General features: G+C 42.1%; 1 protein-coding gene across 1 annotated transcript; it reads right to left on the bottom strand.

Moving 5' to 3' along the window:
* Positions 1–1,559: 1,559 nt before the first annotated feature.
* galnt4 (polypeptide N-acetylgalactosaminyltransferase 4) lies at positions 1,560–19,184 on the bottom strand. The gene is made up of 11 exons (XM_085791835.1): positions 19,078–19,184; positions 15,612–16,063; positions 12,048–12,217; positions 9,964–10,153; positions 9,631–9,816; positions 9,412–9,529; positions 7,503–7,679; positions 6,035–6,166; positions 5,178–5,288; positions 3,366–3,518; positions 1,560–3,269 (listed from the first exon to the last, which is right to left on the bottom strand). Exons 2-11 carry the CDS (start codon positions 15,995–15,997, stop codon positions 3,138–3,140), a joined length of 1,755 nt encoding a protein of 584 aa, XP_085647961.1. The 5' UTR covers positions 15,998–16,063; positions 19,078–19,184; the 3' UTR covers positions 1,560–3,137.
* Between the last annotated feature and the right edge of the window lie 264 nt (positions 19,185–19,448).

Genomic DNA, 19,448 nt, shown 5'->3' with positions numbered 1-19,448 from the left:
GGCAACAAGTCACCCGGAGTGTTGTAATATGCCACGGTAGAATGGGCTTGTCGTGTCTGTCAGAGACACAATATTGCTGTTAATGCATGAAGGCGTTTTCATTTAGGACTGCATGACAGATAACATTTTCCATGCAACAGATATTTGGTGCAAATTTATTCACAGGAATATTACAATAAATAAATAAATAAACATTTGGCATATTATCCGTCTGTTGTCACTTCACCACAGGCTGCTATATGTGGCAAATAATAAATAAGACGAGACTAACTGCTACAGTTTTTCTACCTGACTCATTTCATTGTGCATTGCATACAAACAAGTCCTTGCTTGATGCCAAATTGTGCAACTTTGGTTGATGACTGCTTGGTTGTGTCAAGGCAACAGATAAAGCACCTAAAAGATTTTATGACTAACATGGAGTGAGTGGATGGAAAGCAACAATTGCAGCATCAAGAGATCTATAAATCCCTAAAGTATGATCCCTAAAACAAAGTTAAAGACTTAATGTGTGAAAGGGATTAAAGGGAATTCAGTGCTGGAGGAGGAATGATCGAGTGAAGGTGATGGGGGGTCCAAGGACTACAACAGCTACACCAAAATATTACAGAAATAGTACATACAGACAGGTCCAGATGAGACTATTCAGTTTTTCTGTGGCCAAATTAATTCTGACAATTGCTTCTACTTCTTTAGGGCTCAATCTGGACCTCTTTATGTTCTCTACTGTATCTTCATCTCTTCATCCATTATTAAAAGAAACACTATTTTCACATCCCTCCTTCTATATATAGAAGATTATATACTATTCTATATTAATTTCACAAAATCATCTCTCAGATATCAAGACCAGACAATAAGAAATGTAAAAATAAACTACATTCATAGTGTTGATATGAAGCATTACCTTTAAAACTGTCTTCCAGATCATGCACACCCATTCCAGGCTTCATGATGTTATGAGTGTTTACAGCAGCGCAAAACTTCAATTCAAAACACAAACTCACATGATTGTAATAGTGAACCATTTTTCATGTAATGAACATGCTGAGTCCAGCTTATCACTCATTTGGTGAGCCCATAGACACACAGAAATTAATATTGCCAGAATATTTAAAATAATGTATTGCTGTAATACTATCTCAATAGTGTCTTAGTTCCTCAAGATTATTATTACCTTCACCAACCAAAGAAAATATTCTCCATCTTGGCCCTGTTGCCAGATTTTGTGGCAGTTATTGTTTGGTTTTTTTGCTTACCGGCCAGTAGGTGGTGCCACATGACCGTGGGTGCTGTCTGACTCACTTAAAAAAAAAAAATACAGTCTGTAGAGAGCAACAGGGAGTGAGCGTCATAGTTGAAGCTTTTCAGTAAAAGCCACAGCCCCAAGTAAATTAACATGTTTGTTCTATGTTGTAGCTAAAACTTTGGCATTTGAAAAGTAAGCCAGCTTTTACAGTATGTCTGGTTTTCACTTCATTGCTGTGTTTTAGCAAGGACCCTTCTGACAGTTTCACAATATGCTGAGTGTGTATAGATGACAGCAAAAAGAAGATGCATTTGTGGTTAGTTTTTTATTTTTATTTTTTCAATTATCCTATCTTATTTAAGTCCTCCTCCTCTTCATATCAAGTAATCATCACCATCATCCCTTTTGCATTATCAGTAGTTTGAGTATCCCCCTCTGGTCCCTTATTTCAAAAAATTATTTACAAAGGTAACACAAAACAGGAGCCATCTTACATGTTTATCCACTGTATCCATTGACTAGTGTGAATATCCCCTCTGTGAATTCAAAAGACCACAGAGACCAAACGTTTTTCACTGATAAAGCAGTCTACGGCAAATACAGCTGCTATTCAACAAACACTTCAACAGTGTACGCTGCATCTCTTTGTCTTTACATCCCAGTAGAAACACTGACGGGGTCTTCAGTAAAAACAACAAAACAAAACAGGAGTGTTTCTGATGCCGTTTCAAGTACAGGAGACACGCAGGAGTCTTAACAAAACATTCTGGCACAGCCAAGTTGAAATATTAAAATAAACAGGCGCTCCCTTTAAGGCTTTTTGTGACTAAATAATATCAAGTGCATCAAGCCAGTGTTATTCTAGATTGCAGCATTTAAAATGCTCTAAATACGTTTGACATCCACTGGCACATTTCATTTCGGCACAAACGTGTTCCTCTTAGGATGACAGTCTGTCAAAGGCACAGTGATGACGGGGTTTAAAGGGCTTGTTAATTTTACACAACAGGGAAGAATAGATTACAACATTCCTGTCATCTCACTAAGCCCTCTGGGGCAAATTGCACTTGGTGCATGCTTCTGCTTCAAGTCTTGTTCAGGCAGCATCAAACTATGAAACTGGCTCCACAGGCAAGAGACAGAAATGATGGCCTTGACTGGCCGTATGACCACAGCGCTCTCTCCCCGTTCTCTCACATGATGAGGCGTGTTAGGATGAAGATGGTTTGGAGCCAAATGCTGCTGACCTTAAAATTCCTGGCATGTCTTCTTTGAGCAGCCCATCTTTAAATTGTTTTTTTTCCCCCACAACCAAAGAATTAAGCATGATGATTTAACAATAATAATTAATATTACTCTCACATTAAGGTGATCTTTTGTAGTGCAGCATGATTTTTTGCATCTAGTCTTCCAGGAAATATTTTTTCTTTGTTTCATCTGAAAGGCACTTGTTCTTCCTGTGCTGGGCAGTCAAACCTGTTTCACTGCTTTCATGAGACACTTATAATAACACTTAAGGTGCGCATTGAACTCTGTTTTGGTTGCAGAGGCACTTGGATGAAACCAACGTGAAGATAAAAGTCTCAAGTTGAGTTGGTCCCCTTAAAAGGAGTGAATAAACCTCATCTTGAAAATTCTCATTCACTCCACAACAATCTGCACTTCTGCAGTCATTCTCATGGGCATAAAAGTACTGAACTGGGTGAACCATTGGCTTAAAGTGACTTTTCACCATCTTTAATTTGCTCATTCCCATTCAAATGGAGTGCAGACTTGGAGAGAGCCACAGAATTGGGAGCAGCGGAGAAGACGTCCACTTTAGTAATTGCACTATGGTCAAAGAAGGCCACTTGAGGTTTTCCTGCAACTTTCTCTCTTCTTCCTCCCCCTACCACTCAAACTTCCATTGCTGGGTTTTGTCTCCTGGATTGCACCGCCTCATCTGGGTGTCTGCGCGGCCCTCTGCTGTGCGGTAGGCCGCCACACACTTGTCTGCATGAGGGTGGTAAATGGTCCCGTCCTGAGAGAGAATCGAGGGGGAAATGGAAGTGAAGGTTTAGATGAGAAATGTGTGAAACACCGTCATGTGGTGTAATGCATGTGCACGTCCCCTCACCTGTCTGAACTCCCAGATGATACTGGGAGGCTTGAGCTCCCCATCACGGGGACAGTGCCTCATCCCGATGGTGGTCTGACCCTCTGGCACTTCGGCGCATAGCTCTGTCACAGAGTTGAAACGGATCTCCCTCTGAGATGTGTATTCAAAGTACTGAAGTGGAAGAAAGAGCTGGTTAGGTGGCTATTGCAACATGGATATTGTTGCAATAGGAAATTTCTTTTGAAAGCAACCCAAGTGGCGAAAAACTGTAATGACTCAGATTAAAAACACTGTTCCTCTTCAGGTGTTGTGGTACATCTCTCTCTAGGAACTATGCAGGATTTATATCTTAACCATGCTACATTTTTACCTTAATCAAACAGCTTTGGAGTAATTGTGATGGTTTATTAAATGGCTTAACTTGTTACGAGGGAGAATGGAGGCTCTCTGCCTTCCACGTGCGTGTCACTTGGCTGAAAAACAACTTTGCAAGATCTGTGCCACTGCCCCAGTGTCGCAGCTCGACACAAATGCACCCCATGAACTGTAATCTCTTGTGTATGACAGATTAAACTACACAAATATACACGTTGTAACATCGTATATGATATATAACGTTATCTACTGCTCTATTGATTGATTTCTCACCGGCTTTGTTGTAAACAAACGCACATGGCCAGGACGAGGGTTAGCAAAACAGCGGAAACGCGACCAGACTTGCATAGTTCCTCTTTAATATCTCTTTATTCAGAAAGCTTTTCAGAAAGCACATTACATGTTGGCATGTTCTTTTCTACTAGGATTACAGGATGTTTTTCTCTTGCTCTGCTGTGGGATCAGGTCCTGGCTAGTTGTGTGGCGTGTCTCCATGTGTCAAGGGATCGCATCAGTGACGATGAGGCCATGGTCCTCTCAATCACACACACATAAACACAAACCCATCTCTCCCCTTTCTGCTGTCATTTCAACATCCTGGCCCATTGGGACAAAAGATGCAACAATCCCCTTGGCTACCAGTTAAACGGAGGGTCAGGTAATCAATCTTCATACTTCCCCATCCTGCTCTTCACATCTCATACATCTTTCAGGTGCACTGGGGCCTGTAATGGTTGTTTCTAATAAAAGACTCACTTGGGGCCCCTGTGTCTGGCTTCAAACTTATTTACCCAGGCTGTGCCATTCATTCTGCCTGCGAGGCTCATGTATCTTTTAAATGGAACTTGGATCTTATGTGGGCCAGGGTAGGGGGAGCAGGAGGGAGGCGGTAAAGGGCCCTAAGGTTTTTGTTTCAGCAGTGAGCCATTCAAACATTGATTTTCAGTCACACATGGTGCTTTTTGTGGCTGGGGACACCTGATGCGGTGCATCAGCGGGGTAATCAGAGTATCAAGCAGGTTGGAGATTCACAGAAAGGAGCTCTGCCTATTGCCTGACTCCCTACATTAAATATACATCCTCACAGGCAAATAATCTGCTGCTCACTAAACCATCCATCACCGCATCTTGCAGGCATTCAGGTTAAGAGGACATGTGATTCAATTGCTCACTATTTTTTGGGGTAGCCTATATGTGGACGCAATACCAAAGTTAGTTTCTCTCTTCATTACATTCGAATCAGGCTGAGCACACCAGCAGAGAGCAATTTTCTGACGTTGAATCAACTGTGGCAGCTCGTTTTAGGAGTTCACAGAAAGCGCTGACATTTTAAGATAAGTCTCCCACTGGGCCAAGAGGGGTCGCGAGATTGTGACAAGAGAGAATGCGCGTGTGAGAGAGATGGGGAGAGACGGACAGAGACAGAATAAACGAGGTGTGAAATGCTTAGTGTACCTGGTTGCCTCCCTGGCCGTGGCAGCCGAACAGAGAGATGTGGGCACCTGTAGGACTGTGCTCTGGAGCGTTGTAGTCCAGACACTCCGAATGTATCCCTGAGCTGCGCAGCTGTGGAGAGGAGAGCAATAAATATCAATAAAAATTAAAATGCTGCACTATAGTGACTGCTGTAAGAGGTTTGTCTGGGCTGGTTTTATCCTCAACAGGCAGGTCAGCCTCTCAGGTCACATACAGAACAGCACCCCTGAGAGCAGTAGATTAGGTCTCCTGATTAAATGAGTCTCCGGGATATCACCTCGAAACAAAAACTGATTTTTGCCTGCTGTTTTCCTATTTTCCACATCAAGACACACCTATTACGCAATCAATATGAAATAGATGACCAGTGTTTTTTACATTTTCTCTGCTACCAAAATGCCGATATTTCCACCTGTGAAATATGCCACATTTCTCCATGTGAAACAAGTAGCAGCATGGAGAGATTGTGGAATTTTGGATGTAAAGGCTTGAGAAAGAAAACTTTGGGGTTTTTTTTCTTTTAGAAAAGACCTCAGGTGTCTGGATCATAATGATGTTGAGCTCAGTCCAAATGGGTTTCAAAGCCTTTTGTTTGTCTTTGCCCAGCCTTCTCAATTTCAGCAGGGTTTTCCCCCCATCATGCCCAGAAACCCGTTTCAGCCTCAAAATAGATGGAATTAATGAAAACAGAAAAAAAAAACTGCAGTGCCATCTCCTTTTGACTTTAGGTTCTGGGTGCACATTAGCTCAGAGTGTGATCATCAGAGTAAATGAAACAGTGATGCAGCAGTTTGATCAAAATAAGTGGAGTTCAGATAGAGATGGCAGACACTCACAGCACCGTGCCAGCCCCCCCTGTCCTCAGGTACATGTAGGTCAGGATAGATGTTCTTCAGGTACCAGTCGAAACTGTTGCACTTTAACTTCTCCCTCAGTAGCAGCCGCTCTGAAATATCCCCATAGTTTTCCTGTAAAATAAAGTGCACAAACATATAAGCCACTAAAAGTCATCAATTCATACCTACGTTTCGCCTTTGTTCAATACACATTGTTCTTTTGCAGCACATTTGACATTTTCTCATGTATTTGCGGCATCGGTCACACCATAAAAGTAAATATTTATATCCTGGATGTGACAGCTGAGTCCAACACAACATTTTGGATTTTGACTTGGTCACACCCATTTATACATACTATGTGCTACATAGCTGTGTTTGCAGAGGTGTGAGACTCCACCTTAAGCAACTCAAAGTCCGGACATTTACACACCTCACACCCTTGAACTTCCTGTGAAATGTAAATACAGACACACCCAACTGTTTCATCACTAACTCAGTACTCCAGTCAGCCTCTTTAGATCACAATAGGTAGAAAATGTTACTGGGGTGGACAGCGGAAAATAGGGGAAAAACAAATCAATATGATTTAAATCATCTTTTAAAATTCTTAGCGAAAACAGTAAAGCCACTTCACAATAAATGTCATTTTCCAAGATATTAAAAATTAAAAACAAATACCAACTCTATATAAGCAAGTACTTAGTGAAAATAATTCATAATTGTTGTTGTTGTGTGAACAGCGGGACTACGGATGGAAATTAGCCTAGAGCTAAATCTGGTGTATTTACATTTTGGATGTTCATGAATACGCAGAGTCCCGTTACAAATAAACAAATAAATGAAATGAAAAATAAGTATATTATATCAGTCCAAATGAATAATACTGTCTACACTCTGTTATGTAATACACCTAATAGATTTGCAGCTGGTTATATGGTCTGGCAGTACTGTGTTCAATCTCCCCCTGACCAGGTAATTTATTGTTTGATCAAAGATCCCTGACATTAATAATGTACTTTTTTCAGATAGGTGTAACTGAGATACATGAATTTTTGATGGTGCGCAATACTCAGAACCTGAGAGGCATGCCACACGTATCCCACGCACACACACACACACACACACACACACATCCGCTTGACCCAGTCACAGCGACAGTGTTTCATCATATGTTGACACCTAGACAGGTGAATCATATCATATGAATCATCTAAATCTAACATCAGAGATAAGCCATTCCTCGTAGCATAGTAACATGGTGCTGCTCGGCGGGACACGGCATCAGCACAAGGCTTCAGTTTAGCTCTGCTTGAATGACAACACAAACATGTAACAGGCCAATTAAGACAGAGCTCAGTGCCTGCCGAGTCTTTTGTCTAAATGTGATGCTACAGGCAGCATCACAGCAACATGCCAGGCTAAACCGAAACAAGACTTGATTCCTTTCATCCGTCAGCGTCCTTACCTTTTTGGCTGGAGGGTTCCTGTTGTAGAAGTGTTGTTTATAAGAGTCCATCCAAACCTCTGCAGCTCGCACAGTGTTCTGGAGGAAGTTGGGTCGCGCATAAGGGGCCTTTTTAGGAAACACATGGCCCACATGAGAGCAGGGGTGAATCTCCAGGGTGCCACCACACTGCCACACCTGGTAAATACATGACATATCATGAATAAGATGCTCATAATGTACCTGATCCTTTTTAATATTTAAATGGAAGACAGCTTTGACACTTCTGTGGTTACATAAGTTTACCTGATCCCCGTGTGTATTTATTCTTACACATCATGATAGAGCAGTGGTTCTCAATGTTAATTAATCATTAATAATAGTAGAGGAAGCAACTAATAAAAAAGGATCCATGTTACATTTTAATGAAACAAAGGTCAGCACAATGGAACCAGAAACAAATGTTCATTCAGTTTATTATCACTCCTTATTTATTTATTTAAAGGTTTAAGGATCAGGGACATTGCACATTAATAAAAACATTTAAACAAATGTAAACATGCCAGAATTAGCCGAAAGGCTGCTAGTCCACCAACCATGTGGTAGCTATAGTATTTGGTTCTGGTAGCACAGATGTGTTCATCATTAACCAGATACAGTACATTATCAACTGAACTTAGGAACTTAATTGCTCTTGTTTATGACTTTGTCTGTTACGCATGTTTGACATACCTGCCAATAAACTAGTAGATCATTTGTAAGTTGCAAAAAGAAAGAGCAGCCCTTCTGCACAAACTAAGATATACTCGGATGCTATTTTGTTCAGACTTATAAAGGCTTAAATCCTTTCTTGAAGAACACACACCTTCCTTTGAATGAAATGCTAATATTTGCACAGATTGAGTTGTGCTAAGAATCCTCTCTGAATGACAAACAAAGTGATGTGGTCTTTACCCTTCAACCTAACCGTGAAAATCCACCCAGTTTCTTGCAAATCATACCACTGCATCTGAATACGGCTGATTTATGGGATCAATTTGCATTGTATAATTGCTTGATCTTTCACCGTGGAAAAACAAAAAGAAACAAACAAATATCCTTAAAGGATGAAAGGCTGTTGACAAGGTATTTCTTAATACTTGGCAGTTCCAATTAAAAAAGGTAAAATCGTCATCACATATCACATAGCCAAACCAGCTGATACATGACAGTTGCTTCCATCTTAATTCAAGAGGCATTTTACTCCCCACCATTTATTTCTAGCACTCCAGAAGCAGACTTGAAACCAATTCACTGAACATAAATTATTTATGTTTAAGTCCCAGTGAGAGGCATTTTTATTTCCACATGCATAACACATCACTCCGGGGAGCAGCCCATTCGTCTTCACACTGCAACCACATAGACACTATAAATCATACACACACCATCTATGTTTCTTACTTTTGCACGTTCCTGCTGCAAGCTCACACATAGCTAAAATCTGTGACAATTTGATTGACGCAAACAAGTGAAAAGCGACACCAATGTCACAACAAGGTATCAGCCAATATGAGGGTGTAGTTTCAGATGCCATGGCTGACTGCGATCTGACACTGACATGTGTCTCTCACACACTGTGTACGTCCACAGACTGTAAGATCAGTCAGATGTTCATTGGTTGGATAAAACCATCAGGGGCATTCATAATGATCTAATAATTCCCTTTGTTAATCAGATGCTGATAAACCTCAATTTATTGATCTTTCTGTCTATGATGATTACACGATAAAAAAAAAAACAAGCCGTTTCAATGGATGCTCTGTCTGTGAGTAAAAGATTCTGCTAGATTTTTAGTTACATTAGTCACTCTTTCCCTACATTTTAAAAACCGCTCACTGTCTCAAATTGCTAAGTGGATAAGTGCTGCTGTGGCCTGCACTGAACTCACCCTGAAGGAGAGCTCCAGGTTTTCTCCTCCCCACACCTCCATACCCATGTCATATGTGCCCAGGTACTCAAAGTAGGCCTTGCTCACAGCAAATAGCCCACCTGCCATGGTAGGAGACCTGGAAAACAAATGCATGGGGGAGAAAAAAAAAAGGTCATGTGTCAATCTGACAAAGTGATCTTTCATGTGAGAAGACCCAACGAAGTATCAAACAGTCACCTGATGGGGTCATGGCGAGACTTGCGCCTCTTCCGTTCCACTTCGGGGACTGAGTGCCACTGGAAGGTGAGTCTCCAGTCAAACCCACCGATCATTGGCTCATCTGTTTGCATGTAAAACTCAAAAGTGTTCCAGTCAATGGTGTCAATCACAGGACACACAATGGTACTGGCATTCTCACCAATCCTAAACACAAAGCATGGGCAGGAGGCAAAAGACAAAAAATTAAACTCAGTTTTTTTGTTTTGCCCTGCATTCTGTGTTCACGGCGAGTTTGCACAGTTTCAAGAATGAGTTTCTGGTGTCTTTGCTCATCTAATTTGGTCCACCCACCTTTCCAGCAGAGGCTCAATCCAGCCAGGGATGCACTCACAGTGGCAGTCAAGAAACGTCAGCACGTCACCCGTAGCATAGGTGGCACCAATGAGGCGTGCACGGACCAGCCCTTCTCTTTTGTTGGTCCGGATGAGCCGCACGCGTTCCAGATTACTGATGTAGTCAGCTAGTTGGGATTTCAGGTAGCCTGTCACAAATAGATAAGTAACAATTACTGTCTGCATTCAAATCAGACAGACCAAAAAACTGCTTTTATCTGGAGTTGTGTCTCCTCTTGAATCGAATATTCAATTTCTCCTCCATTCTCCTCTAGCAAGGCGCCCACATTTGTTGAACACGTTGCTATAAACTTTATCCCCCTGTCAATGGTGCTGGGCAGGTAACGCCCCTGCAATGATTCATCAGAGCTTTTTTGATGTAAATGGCGGCTCAGCAGCTTTTCAGGAGTGTGGCTCAGACTCAGATTAAGTTAATTAGAAGGCTGAAAGACCAAAGAATTAGATACTGGGAAGACTACACAGTTGACTGAGAGTGATTTAACATTAAAACCTTTGCTGATGGGTTGATTGCTACTCAAATGTGTTTCACAGTTTCCTAAACTCCAATATCAGAGAGGCCACACGAACACACATTTTATATACAAAGCATGATTGAGGTTACAATGAGGCTTGGTATGAAAAACCCTGTTCAACCAGTTTGGAAACATGAGAGTAGACTGTCAAGTTCTCCAGTGGCTGTCTGTCCACACGACGGGTTCTTGTTCGGGGAGTGACATTTCTGGCATTCCAATTGGTCAGGGTGGTCAGAGAAGAGGAAATGATGTCATGGCAGCTCAGTGCTCACTGAAGCCATCATTATGGTGTAATGTCTGCGATACACACAGACTAGACGAGTTGGGACCGAATACTTATTCCATTAAGACAGATGGACATCAAGCTACTCCTATATCCAGTTTCTGAGATGAAGTAGTGTCATTCTCTTGATATTCCATTTGTTGATGGAAACTGATAGTCGGAAGCTAAAAAAAAACTAGTGAGTGGACCTTTGAGTTGAGACTTGTGTAATACATATTTGATGTCAAGGTCGAGAGTGATATTTCTTAATTAAGTTAAAGGTCCAGTGTGTAAAATGGGGGAAAACCGTGACACCTAGCCCTCAGACTCTAGATTGCAGCGCTCACTTGCTCGCACTCAGCCCTCCCGTCGGCAAGTGACGATAGCCTCCGAGGACAAAAAAACTTGTTTACCATGACTGGGATGACTGGGAGTATTTCAGGAACAGGGAGCCATGAGGTGAAGATCTAAACCATTTTACGATATGTCTGCTGTTTCCTACTCCTTCTTCTTCTTAGTTGGTTTACTTAAGAACGTGAAACTTCTGAAACGTGCTCTCTGGCTGGATTTTCTGTTCGGGCTGCCGTACAAACATGGCGGTGCTATATGTATATAAAAACAAGTACAGTAATTATACGGCTATGAAAACCAAACAAATTTTTATTATACATTATTATACACTTATATATTCATGGGTAGTACGTATATTCAGATTTTCCCAATAAACCCTGCCAATTATTACACACTGGACCTTTAAGTAAGTTCTGTTAAGTAACTTTTAACATAAATATACCAACACTGTATAGAAACATGTCAGACTCAAGAATGACATGGAATTCAAATCAATAATATGTTGTAAATATTTACAAATTCAAAGCTAACCATTTCGTTTGGTGTGCAGTAACTTCAAACTACACTCCATCATGAAGCGAATGTCGTCTGACTTGTTTGTGAGGATGTTTTCCTAATTGCTTTCAGAATACAGCTAGACACATTATTTATTCATGGCACCACAGATAACATCTTTTGTCTATATATAGAGTCTTGCATGGGTCTTTTTCCCTTGTTCGTTGTCAAAGTGACACAATCAAAGCACAACCAAGGTTTAGTTTGTTCACTTCACTAAACTAGGTCGAGTCCTCTTTGTTTCGGAGCTTAAAAGACTCCATTTTCTGTCGGTTTTATTTTTACGTACCAAAAGGAAAGGAAAAAAAACATTGGTTTATCTATGAATGTTGAGTGTCAGACCTCGGTCACTGTAGTCATCAATGAGGATGATCTCTTTCAACAGGATGGCCGGCGTGGTCTCCAGGACACTGTGAATGGTCCTCAGCAGGGTGGACCAGGCCTCGTTGTAGAAGGCTATGATCACAGAGGTGGTGGGTAAACGCCGGTAGTCAAACTTCTTACTTCGGCATCTTAAGTATGTTTGTGTGGGTGGGTCGAATGGAGGGAGAGACAAGAGTAGACATAAGCACACATGTAGAGTACATATTTATAAAAAAAATAAATAAACAGCAATAAAACATGGCTCCCTGAGTGGATCTAAAGACTGGCTATGGCCAGAGTGACCTCAGCAACTTTGCTGAAGTCACTCTGGCCATAGACGGACTTCAGCAACTTTGCTGCCAGTAGTTCTACAGTGGCAAGAGGCAGCGGCTGGTCTTAATCCAGATGGCAGTCATTACAGCAATAAAGAGCCGCAGGAGTATGGATGGGGGTAGGGAGGGTATCACATCAATGAGCAACATACCACAGCAGCACTCTGGGAGAGACCACAGAGACTTGGGAACACAGAGACAAAAAGGGAGCAGAACAGAGGGAACAGTAAAAAAAATGGATGAAAATGAATGAATATTAAAGTGAATCCAACAACTTTATGGAATGAGAACAAAAGCAGTCATGGAGCGAGGGAGAGAAGGAAAAGACAATAAGCTGTACTTTGGCGACTCAGTGTGTACAACACTGTGAGAGTGTAACTATTGGCACAGGCTGAATGACTTCTGGTAATTTTGTTACCAGAGGCTCAACCCACAATTATGACATGGTTGGAAGTTTGTCAGGATTAGAACAAATATGTTATGCCCAAGTATTAGTCACGACCAATCAAATAAACTATTTTCCATTTCTTCAGCAGCAACGTGTTTACTGTGAGAGAACAGACAGAGCAGTCCAAAGTGAATCTGCCACAAGACCTGCTCCCAAGAGGAAACTGATGTAATTATGGAGTCGGTGCAGAACTGCAACAAGCGCATACATATTACACCTTAGAATAAATTATCTTGGGAAAACATAACACATAACATAGTTGCTAGGCATAAAGCCTGACAGAGACACAAGCGCACCTGGGACAGTATAAACAACAGGAAGGAGCGCTGTTTACCATCCATTCAGCAACATCTGTGAATGACGCAATCCACAAATCACACTCCATGTATAACAGCCCATAATGACTGACCGCAAGTTCTTCATTGAATGAGTGCCACTTCCAACACAACAGCATAGATATGATTTCTCTTAGTAAGCCTGGACAACATATGATCCACACAACACCAAGCCCTTAACTTGTGAATAAGATCTGTTCATTCAGAAATAGCACACAGAGCACCACTGTGTCTTCTTGTGTCACGCACATGCACCGTGACATGAGCAGACAAAACAATGAAGGACACGAGTTCCCTAAAGGGGCAATATTCAAGTTTTCTCTGCCACCAAATGTGATCTCTTGCCAGGAGCGGTTGGTGGTGAGCTTCAGCCATCACTGCATTTATAAGACAAGACAGTAGAATATACACTCTGATCAATGCTGTTTCTTCATTCTCTCATGTTGAACTCAGATCACACTGGATGCTACAGTGATTTACTATCGCTTAGTATTCAAGCCCGTCCACACGAATACGGAAATACAGATTTAATGAATCTGCATAAGTATTTTATCGTTTTCGTCCAGATGGAAACTGTATTTTTTTGGGGGGGTGAAAAAGCGCCACCCCAGCGTTTTTATGTAGACACCCAAACAGATCTTTTGTGAAACGATGACGTCATACCCCCACCGCTCTTACCTATAACCTGAGCCACACCATTAGAAGTTACAGTAAGTTAAGTTAATTCAAATTCAAATTCAAATTCAAATTCAGTTATTTGTCACTTTCATGAAAAGCCTCTGTTTAACATGGGAGTGAGAAGTCGTTCTCCCTGTCATGTTGTATGCAAAGATAAAAAAGGAGACACATTTAAAACAAGACAAGACACTGTCGGTCCCTCGGACACTGCGGCTGAATCACGCCTGTTAAATCATCATCGATCGTCACTGACACGACTCCCAGTCAACATTTAATCCACATAACGTTTAGAGTTTGAATACAGTGGGGAACTTTCCGCCTTGGCCTGGTGTAGGTACTTGTTTTTTATGTTGATCTCGCAATGTTTCTTCTACACTGGTGATGAGTAAACAGCTGTTAATAACACTGGCTGTGTAGCAATAGCAAAACTACACCACCTTTCGCAACCAGGAGTTCACACCCAACTTAACCCCTGCTAACACACTCCTCACTGTGCCTCTGTTCCCACTTTCTGTCAGGTTCACAGCCAGTCACTAAGACAGCAACAGGCAGCAGGAGAGGAGTTGAACTTGTCATGAATGTCAAAAAAAGGCACCGCAAAGACCCATCATGCTCTGTCACACACTGACAGCCTGCACAGGAAGCCAGGCCTTTTTTTAAATCACTGAACACTAGAGTGGCGGAGTCTGATAATGATATCTCTTGCATGACTGCTATCTTTGACTAAACACAGGGGTTGACTTTCCACCTTCTAGGCAGATTCCTCAGCCCAGCGAGAAGATCAAAGCTTCTTATCAGTTCATCTCCGAGAGTGCCATCATTTCACTGGTAAAATTTCACCTTTCACCTTAGCGACCTATGAGATTCGTTTTTCTGTGTTAGTGATTTGAGACAATTCGACATGACATGTTTAACGCCAGTAATCTTTAAAAGGTTACTCTCAAACGTAATCCTGAATCCTCTGCTTAAGAGACTCTATGCTTCGCTGCTACCCTCCAGGGCATAGAAAACAAACACATGGTCTTGAACACAGTCAAATGATGGTTCTCACCACACTGGTGGATACCACATCTGGGCTTCATTAGGGTGGTAGCCAGTAAGAGATAAAAAAATAAAAAAAACTACTAATAAAAGACATCATACCCTGTTTTTCATCACAAGCTGAGCTGTGGACAACAACTCTGGATAGAATAAATCCGTTGGGGGGGTGGGAGCTGCTTACACCAGTTTCAGTTCAGCTTCAGTAAGCTCTGCAATGCATCATGAGAGCCTTCATCTTTGTTTCTAACTGTCAGTGGAAAACTGATTCCAGTAAAGAGCTCAACTTAATCTCTATTGAGTAATTTATCCCTGACACAGCTGCAGCACAGCTATCAGCTCCATGCAGTGTTCAAGGCCAGAGATACATATATGTTTTGGCTGGAGCCTCAAAGAAAATAGCAAGCAATAAGACATAAGAGATTTGCTCGGAAACAATATTTGGCAACTGGCTGTCATAGCCCATTAGTCATTGGTCTGTGTGTGACAAACGGGTCATTCTTCTTTTTTTATCTCATTTGGGGGCGTTTCTGCTTTATTCCTATAGCGAGAGAAGAGAGAGACAGGAAAGTCAGGGTTGAGAGAGAGGGGGAATGACATGCAGCAAAAGGGCCAGGCTGGACTCGACCCCGGACTTTAGCACAGCAGGTGCTCTACCAGGTGAGCTACAAGGGCCCCCTTCTTTTTTGGGATGACTTTTTGCTCTACTCACTCAATCATCCTGTTGTCCTGGATATGTCGATGGAGGGAAATCTTATCACTGACAAATATATTGATGGCGTAGCGCTCCACAGTGTCCTGCTCCTGCTTCTTCTCCTCAGGACTCAGGGTAAGGTGCGTGGCCCGACCCCACTCCCCCGGTAAATTGCTGTCTGCTGGAGGCTTCACGTAGAAAGGCCTAGCCAGCTGCCCATTAGCCCCACTCTCCTCTATGGAGAGCTGTCTCGCCTGAAGATCGTGCTCCTCCTCATCCTCCCCACCAGAGGCGGCAGAAGGGAAAGAGGCGCGTTCCAACAAAAGGTAGCCCAGCCACAGTAGCCAGATCAGGAAGCCAGCCTTGGCCGCCACGCCCAGTTTTCGAGAGCAACGCCCCCTCATGATGGAGAGCCCCAGGGAGGCACCGTGACAGGCGGAGCCGCAGGGTGTCCTACAGGACACGGGTCTCTGGAGAACGGAAAGAGACACAGAAATATGATTCAACATGACAGAGATATATAACAAAAAAACAGAACAAGGAACAAGTGTAACCATGACATGATGAGACATCTTCAAGAGTGAACTTCTTCATCAGAGCTCTCCCTGTTAGAATGATGTTTAAATATAGCAAACCACATTCACAATTAAAAGAGATTATTCGTCTAAACACTAACCCGAGAGAGAAAGTGTTGGACTCTAAATTCATTCAAGTGCCCCGAGGAGAAACAGCTCCAATAGACCAGAGCCCTGGTAATCAACACCAGCATCATAAATATAATCGCATGCCTACGCTTGCATTAAGATGCTCATTAAATTCAAATCACAAAGATGGAAGAGGCTAAATTACGCCTTACAGTCCTGTAATGTACTGAATAAATTGAGTCTGTGATGCAATCCAATGAGAGTGGTGTTAACCTGATGAACCTCACTGCAACGGAGTAGTTTTACTTTTAGTAAATAAGAGCTACTGTGATGCTACTCATTTTGTCATGTGAAGTTTTTAATCAGTCGACTCATGCTTGTTCATGCGGGCATCGTTATGTTAAGAGCAACCTCGGAGGGCTTAAGTCTTGTGTGCAAAAGCTCGTATCTGATGCTCTTCCTCTCAAAACAAACAAACAAAAAAGCAATAGATTTAGCTACAGATGCAATCTCTTCTGGAAGAGTCTGACTCCATCCATCACATTCAATGTCATCAGTCACAATATTGCAATCTTCCCAACATATAATGCAACAGCGTAATTTATCAATTTTGTGTTAATATACTTGCAATGTACGTAGGATGCCAAGCTCTTGCACAACAACAAGGCTTTTGTTTAGATTTGGATTAGGAATTAGGCTTCTTTGAAGGGTTCCTCATTTTGGGATTATCATTCTCTTCCACTGTGCCAAAATTAGAGATTGCCTAAAAACCTGGGTGGAATATTTAGACGAGGACAGATCCTTTTTTTTTTTTTCTACCTTAAAAACAGGATTATCCGAGGTTTGTAGATACACAAAGAAAGCAATTTAGACATTCGTGTCTGACAGATCAGCTTAGCGTGCCAGAATTTGAAAGAGGGCTGTGGTGAAAACAGAGCACATAGCCACGTTGACACTGAACTGAATGTAATCACATAATTGTGTAGCATTAATATTAGAGCACAGTGCCGCTTACAGTAGTGCCAGCCAGTGCCAGACAGACTTAGCATCATGACTGATGTGCAGCCACACACAGACACTGGCAGTCCTTCTCTTTCCTCACTTTAGAGTCCAATGATTACTTCCTAATACTGCAAAAGAAAAAGTTATTTTTGCAAATAATCTGACTTTGCTTATGGTAAAATGAGATGAAATAAAACAGCATGAGAGAGAGTGAACATTTCCATGCTACAAAGTCAGAAGGGACTCAGTTTCCACTTGGAGCCCTTCAAGGCAGCACCACAGCCTTTTCACTCCAGTCTGGGCCCGGGCCAGAAGACTAGGGAGTCCTGAGATTACAAAATGGAGACGCCTGCAGACAAAACCCCCTTTTATTGACTGTCCATCACACCTTCCACTCGATCTGAATCCGATAGCCATACTGGAGGGCTGTTTGGAACAAGCAGAAGGGCTGCGGCTTAAATCTTGCCCCACTTTTCTGGTTTGAGAGGGAATGACACAAACAAAAAAAGAAGAAGGTGAGGGATAAGATTTGCTACTGCAATCTGTGGTGCCATGTGTCACTCCACCACCCAAACATACTTAAGAGAGAGCGATGGAAAAAGATGGCTCGATAATCTCTTTTACAGGTATGTAGAGGAAGTAAAATATGCTTGATGTTGAAGTCACTTCATTCTCAAATGTTAGCTCTGAGGTTAAGTGCGTGTCACAGGAAGAAGACACGTTCCTCTCCATGGTTTGCCTGGAATGGAATGGAATAGTCTGTTCTGCACACAATACACGGCTCATTTCCTCATCAGCAAGTCAAAAGAGAAGGACAAATAGTACTAACATGCGTAATATACAGCACGCACCAGTGGAACAGGTTACAAAGCAACACTCCCCACTCACCCGTCACCCTATTTTATTTTGTTACAGAACCAGGAGAGTGGATCAGTGGCTCCTCCTCAGACAGCTCTTTGCTGATTACAATCTGTGTACACAACACTGACACTGAGTGTTTCAAAGGAGCCAGGTTGTGGTGACTGATGACAGACTTAATTCAAAAGTTGGCTTGAGACTTGAACAGTGTTATAAAACAGAAAGCTTTGAGAAATGCTGATTCTCTTCTCCTGGGTCACTTCAACAGAAACGATGCCAAAAAATGTTCAACTTGAAAGCAAAATGAACACCCACGGTCGTCTGCATTTACACTGAGTGAAATGTCAGCCTATGGCTCTCTAAATCGGCCGGTTTACTGATGTAGGCCTAACTTTTAACTTACAGAAATAGTCATTAGTCTGGTTTTGATCGGATCTACAATGAAAGAGGATTCAAATGTGTTTGAAGGCAATTTGGGGATTGAGGAGACAAGTGTAGTGGGTCCCTGTCACGGGTCTGACTGCCGTCAAAACACACAGTTCAGCAACAGGTCTACTGGTCTGTCAAAGTGAATCAGTGTAAGGATCATAATTTGTCCAACAGACAGCGGAGAGGGTGAACTCTCAAGACGATCCCTTGGTTAACAGCGCATTACATTTGTAGACTGACAGCAGTGACACAGGAGAAACATACCAAAAACAAAACTCAACTTCCAAAAAGCGTCAGCGACAAACGACTAAAAGTAGCGAAGCAGTGACGTTTTGTTCACTTTTAAGTCCACATTTACTTCGTTGTCAAAGCCCCGAGGCGAACGACTGTGTCACTTAACGGGTAAACAAGCGAGCGGAGTCGGAAATGCAAATCAAGTAATCGACTACGCTAACATGCAAACTAAACTAAGAACATTGCGTGACAGTCACAAATTAACATTTCCCACAAGAAAACGAAGAGTCTGGCTTGGTTCTGTGAAAATGATTTACCTTGAGAGAAAGTTACATGTCTGGGACTTTCTTCGAGGTTGCTATGGCCGTTGTTTGTCCGCCTGTCTGCGGTTGTCTTGCACTTAAACCTCTGGCTTGCAGATGTCAGCATACCCACATCCTCTCCTCCACGTTGGGCTTCTGACCTGCGTCATGGCAACGACAAAAACCGAGGAGGTTCCGGTACAGCCTTTCGCAATAAAAGCACGACAGGGGCATACTAAAGGTTTGACGGCAGCTATACACGGCAAGTACAATACATAGTCAATTTAACAATTCATATAGAATGAATGATTTGTCGTTATTATAAGCATTTTTGTGTTACTACGGGCCATACAATTGAAAAATGTCGCTAATACCTCTAAACATTT

This window comes from Trachurus japonicus, chromosome 11 (genome assembly GCF_045865225.1).
Source record: "Trachurus japonicus isolate A0001 chromosome 11, Traja_1.0".
Taxonomy (NCBI): domain Eukaryota; kingdom Metazoa; phylum Chordata; class Actinopteri; order Carangiformes; family Carangidae; genus Trachurus; species Trachurus japonicus.
Note: the sequence above shows the minus strand (reverse complement) of the source record. Positions and strands in the feature narration are given on the sequence as shown.

Bases quoted from the DNA above. Each gene is read 5' to 3' on its own strand.
- galnt4 (XM_085791835.1), bottom strand. From the start codon at position 15,997: ATGAGGGGGCGTTGCTCTCGAAAACTGGGCGTGGCGGCCAAGGCTGGC. The intron at 7,680-9,411 runs GTGAGTTCAGTG...TGTATTTACCAG, and splicing joins ACCTGGAGCTCTCCTTCAGG to GTGTGGCAGTGTGGTGGCAC. The intron at 3,519-5,177 runs GTACACTAAGCA...CTTCCACTTCAG, and splicing joins ACGGCCAGGGAGGCAACCAG to TACTTTGAATACACATCTCA.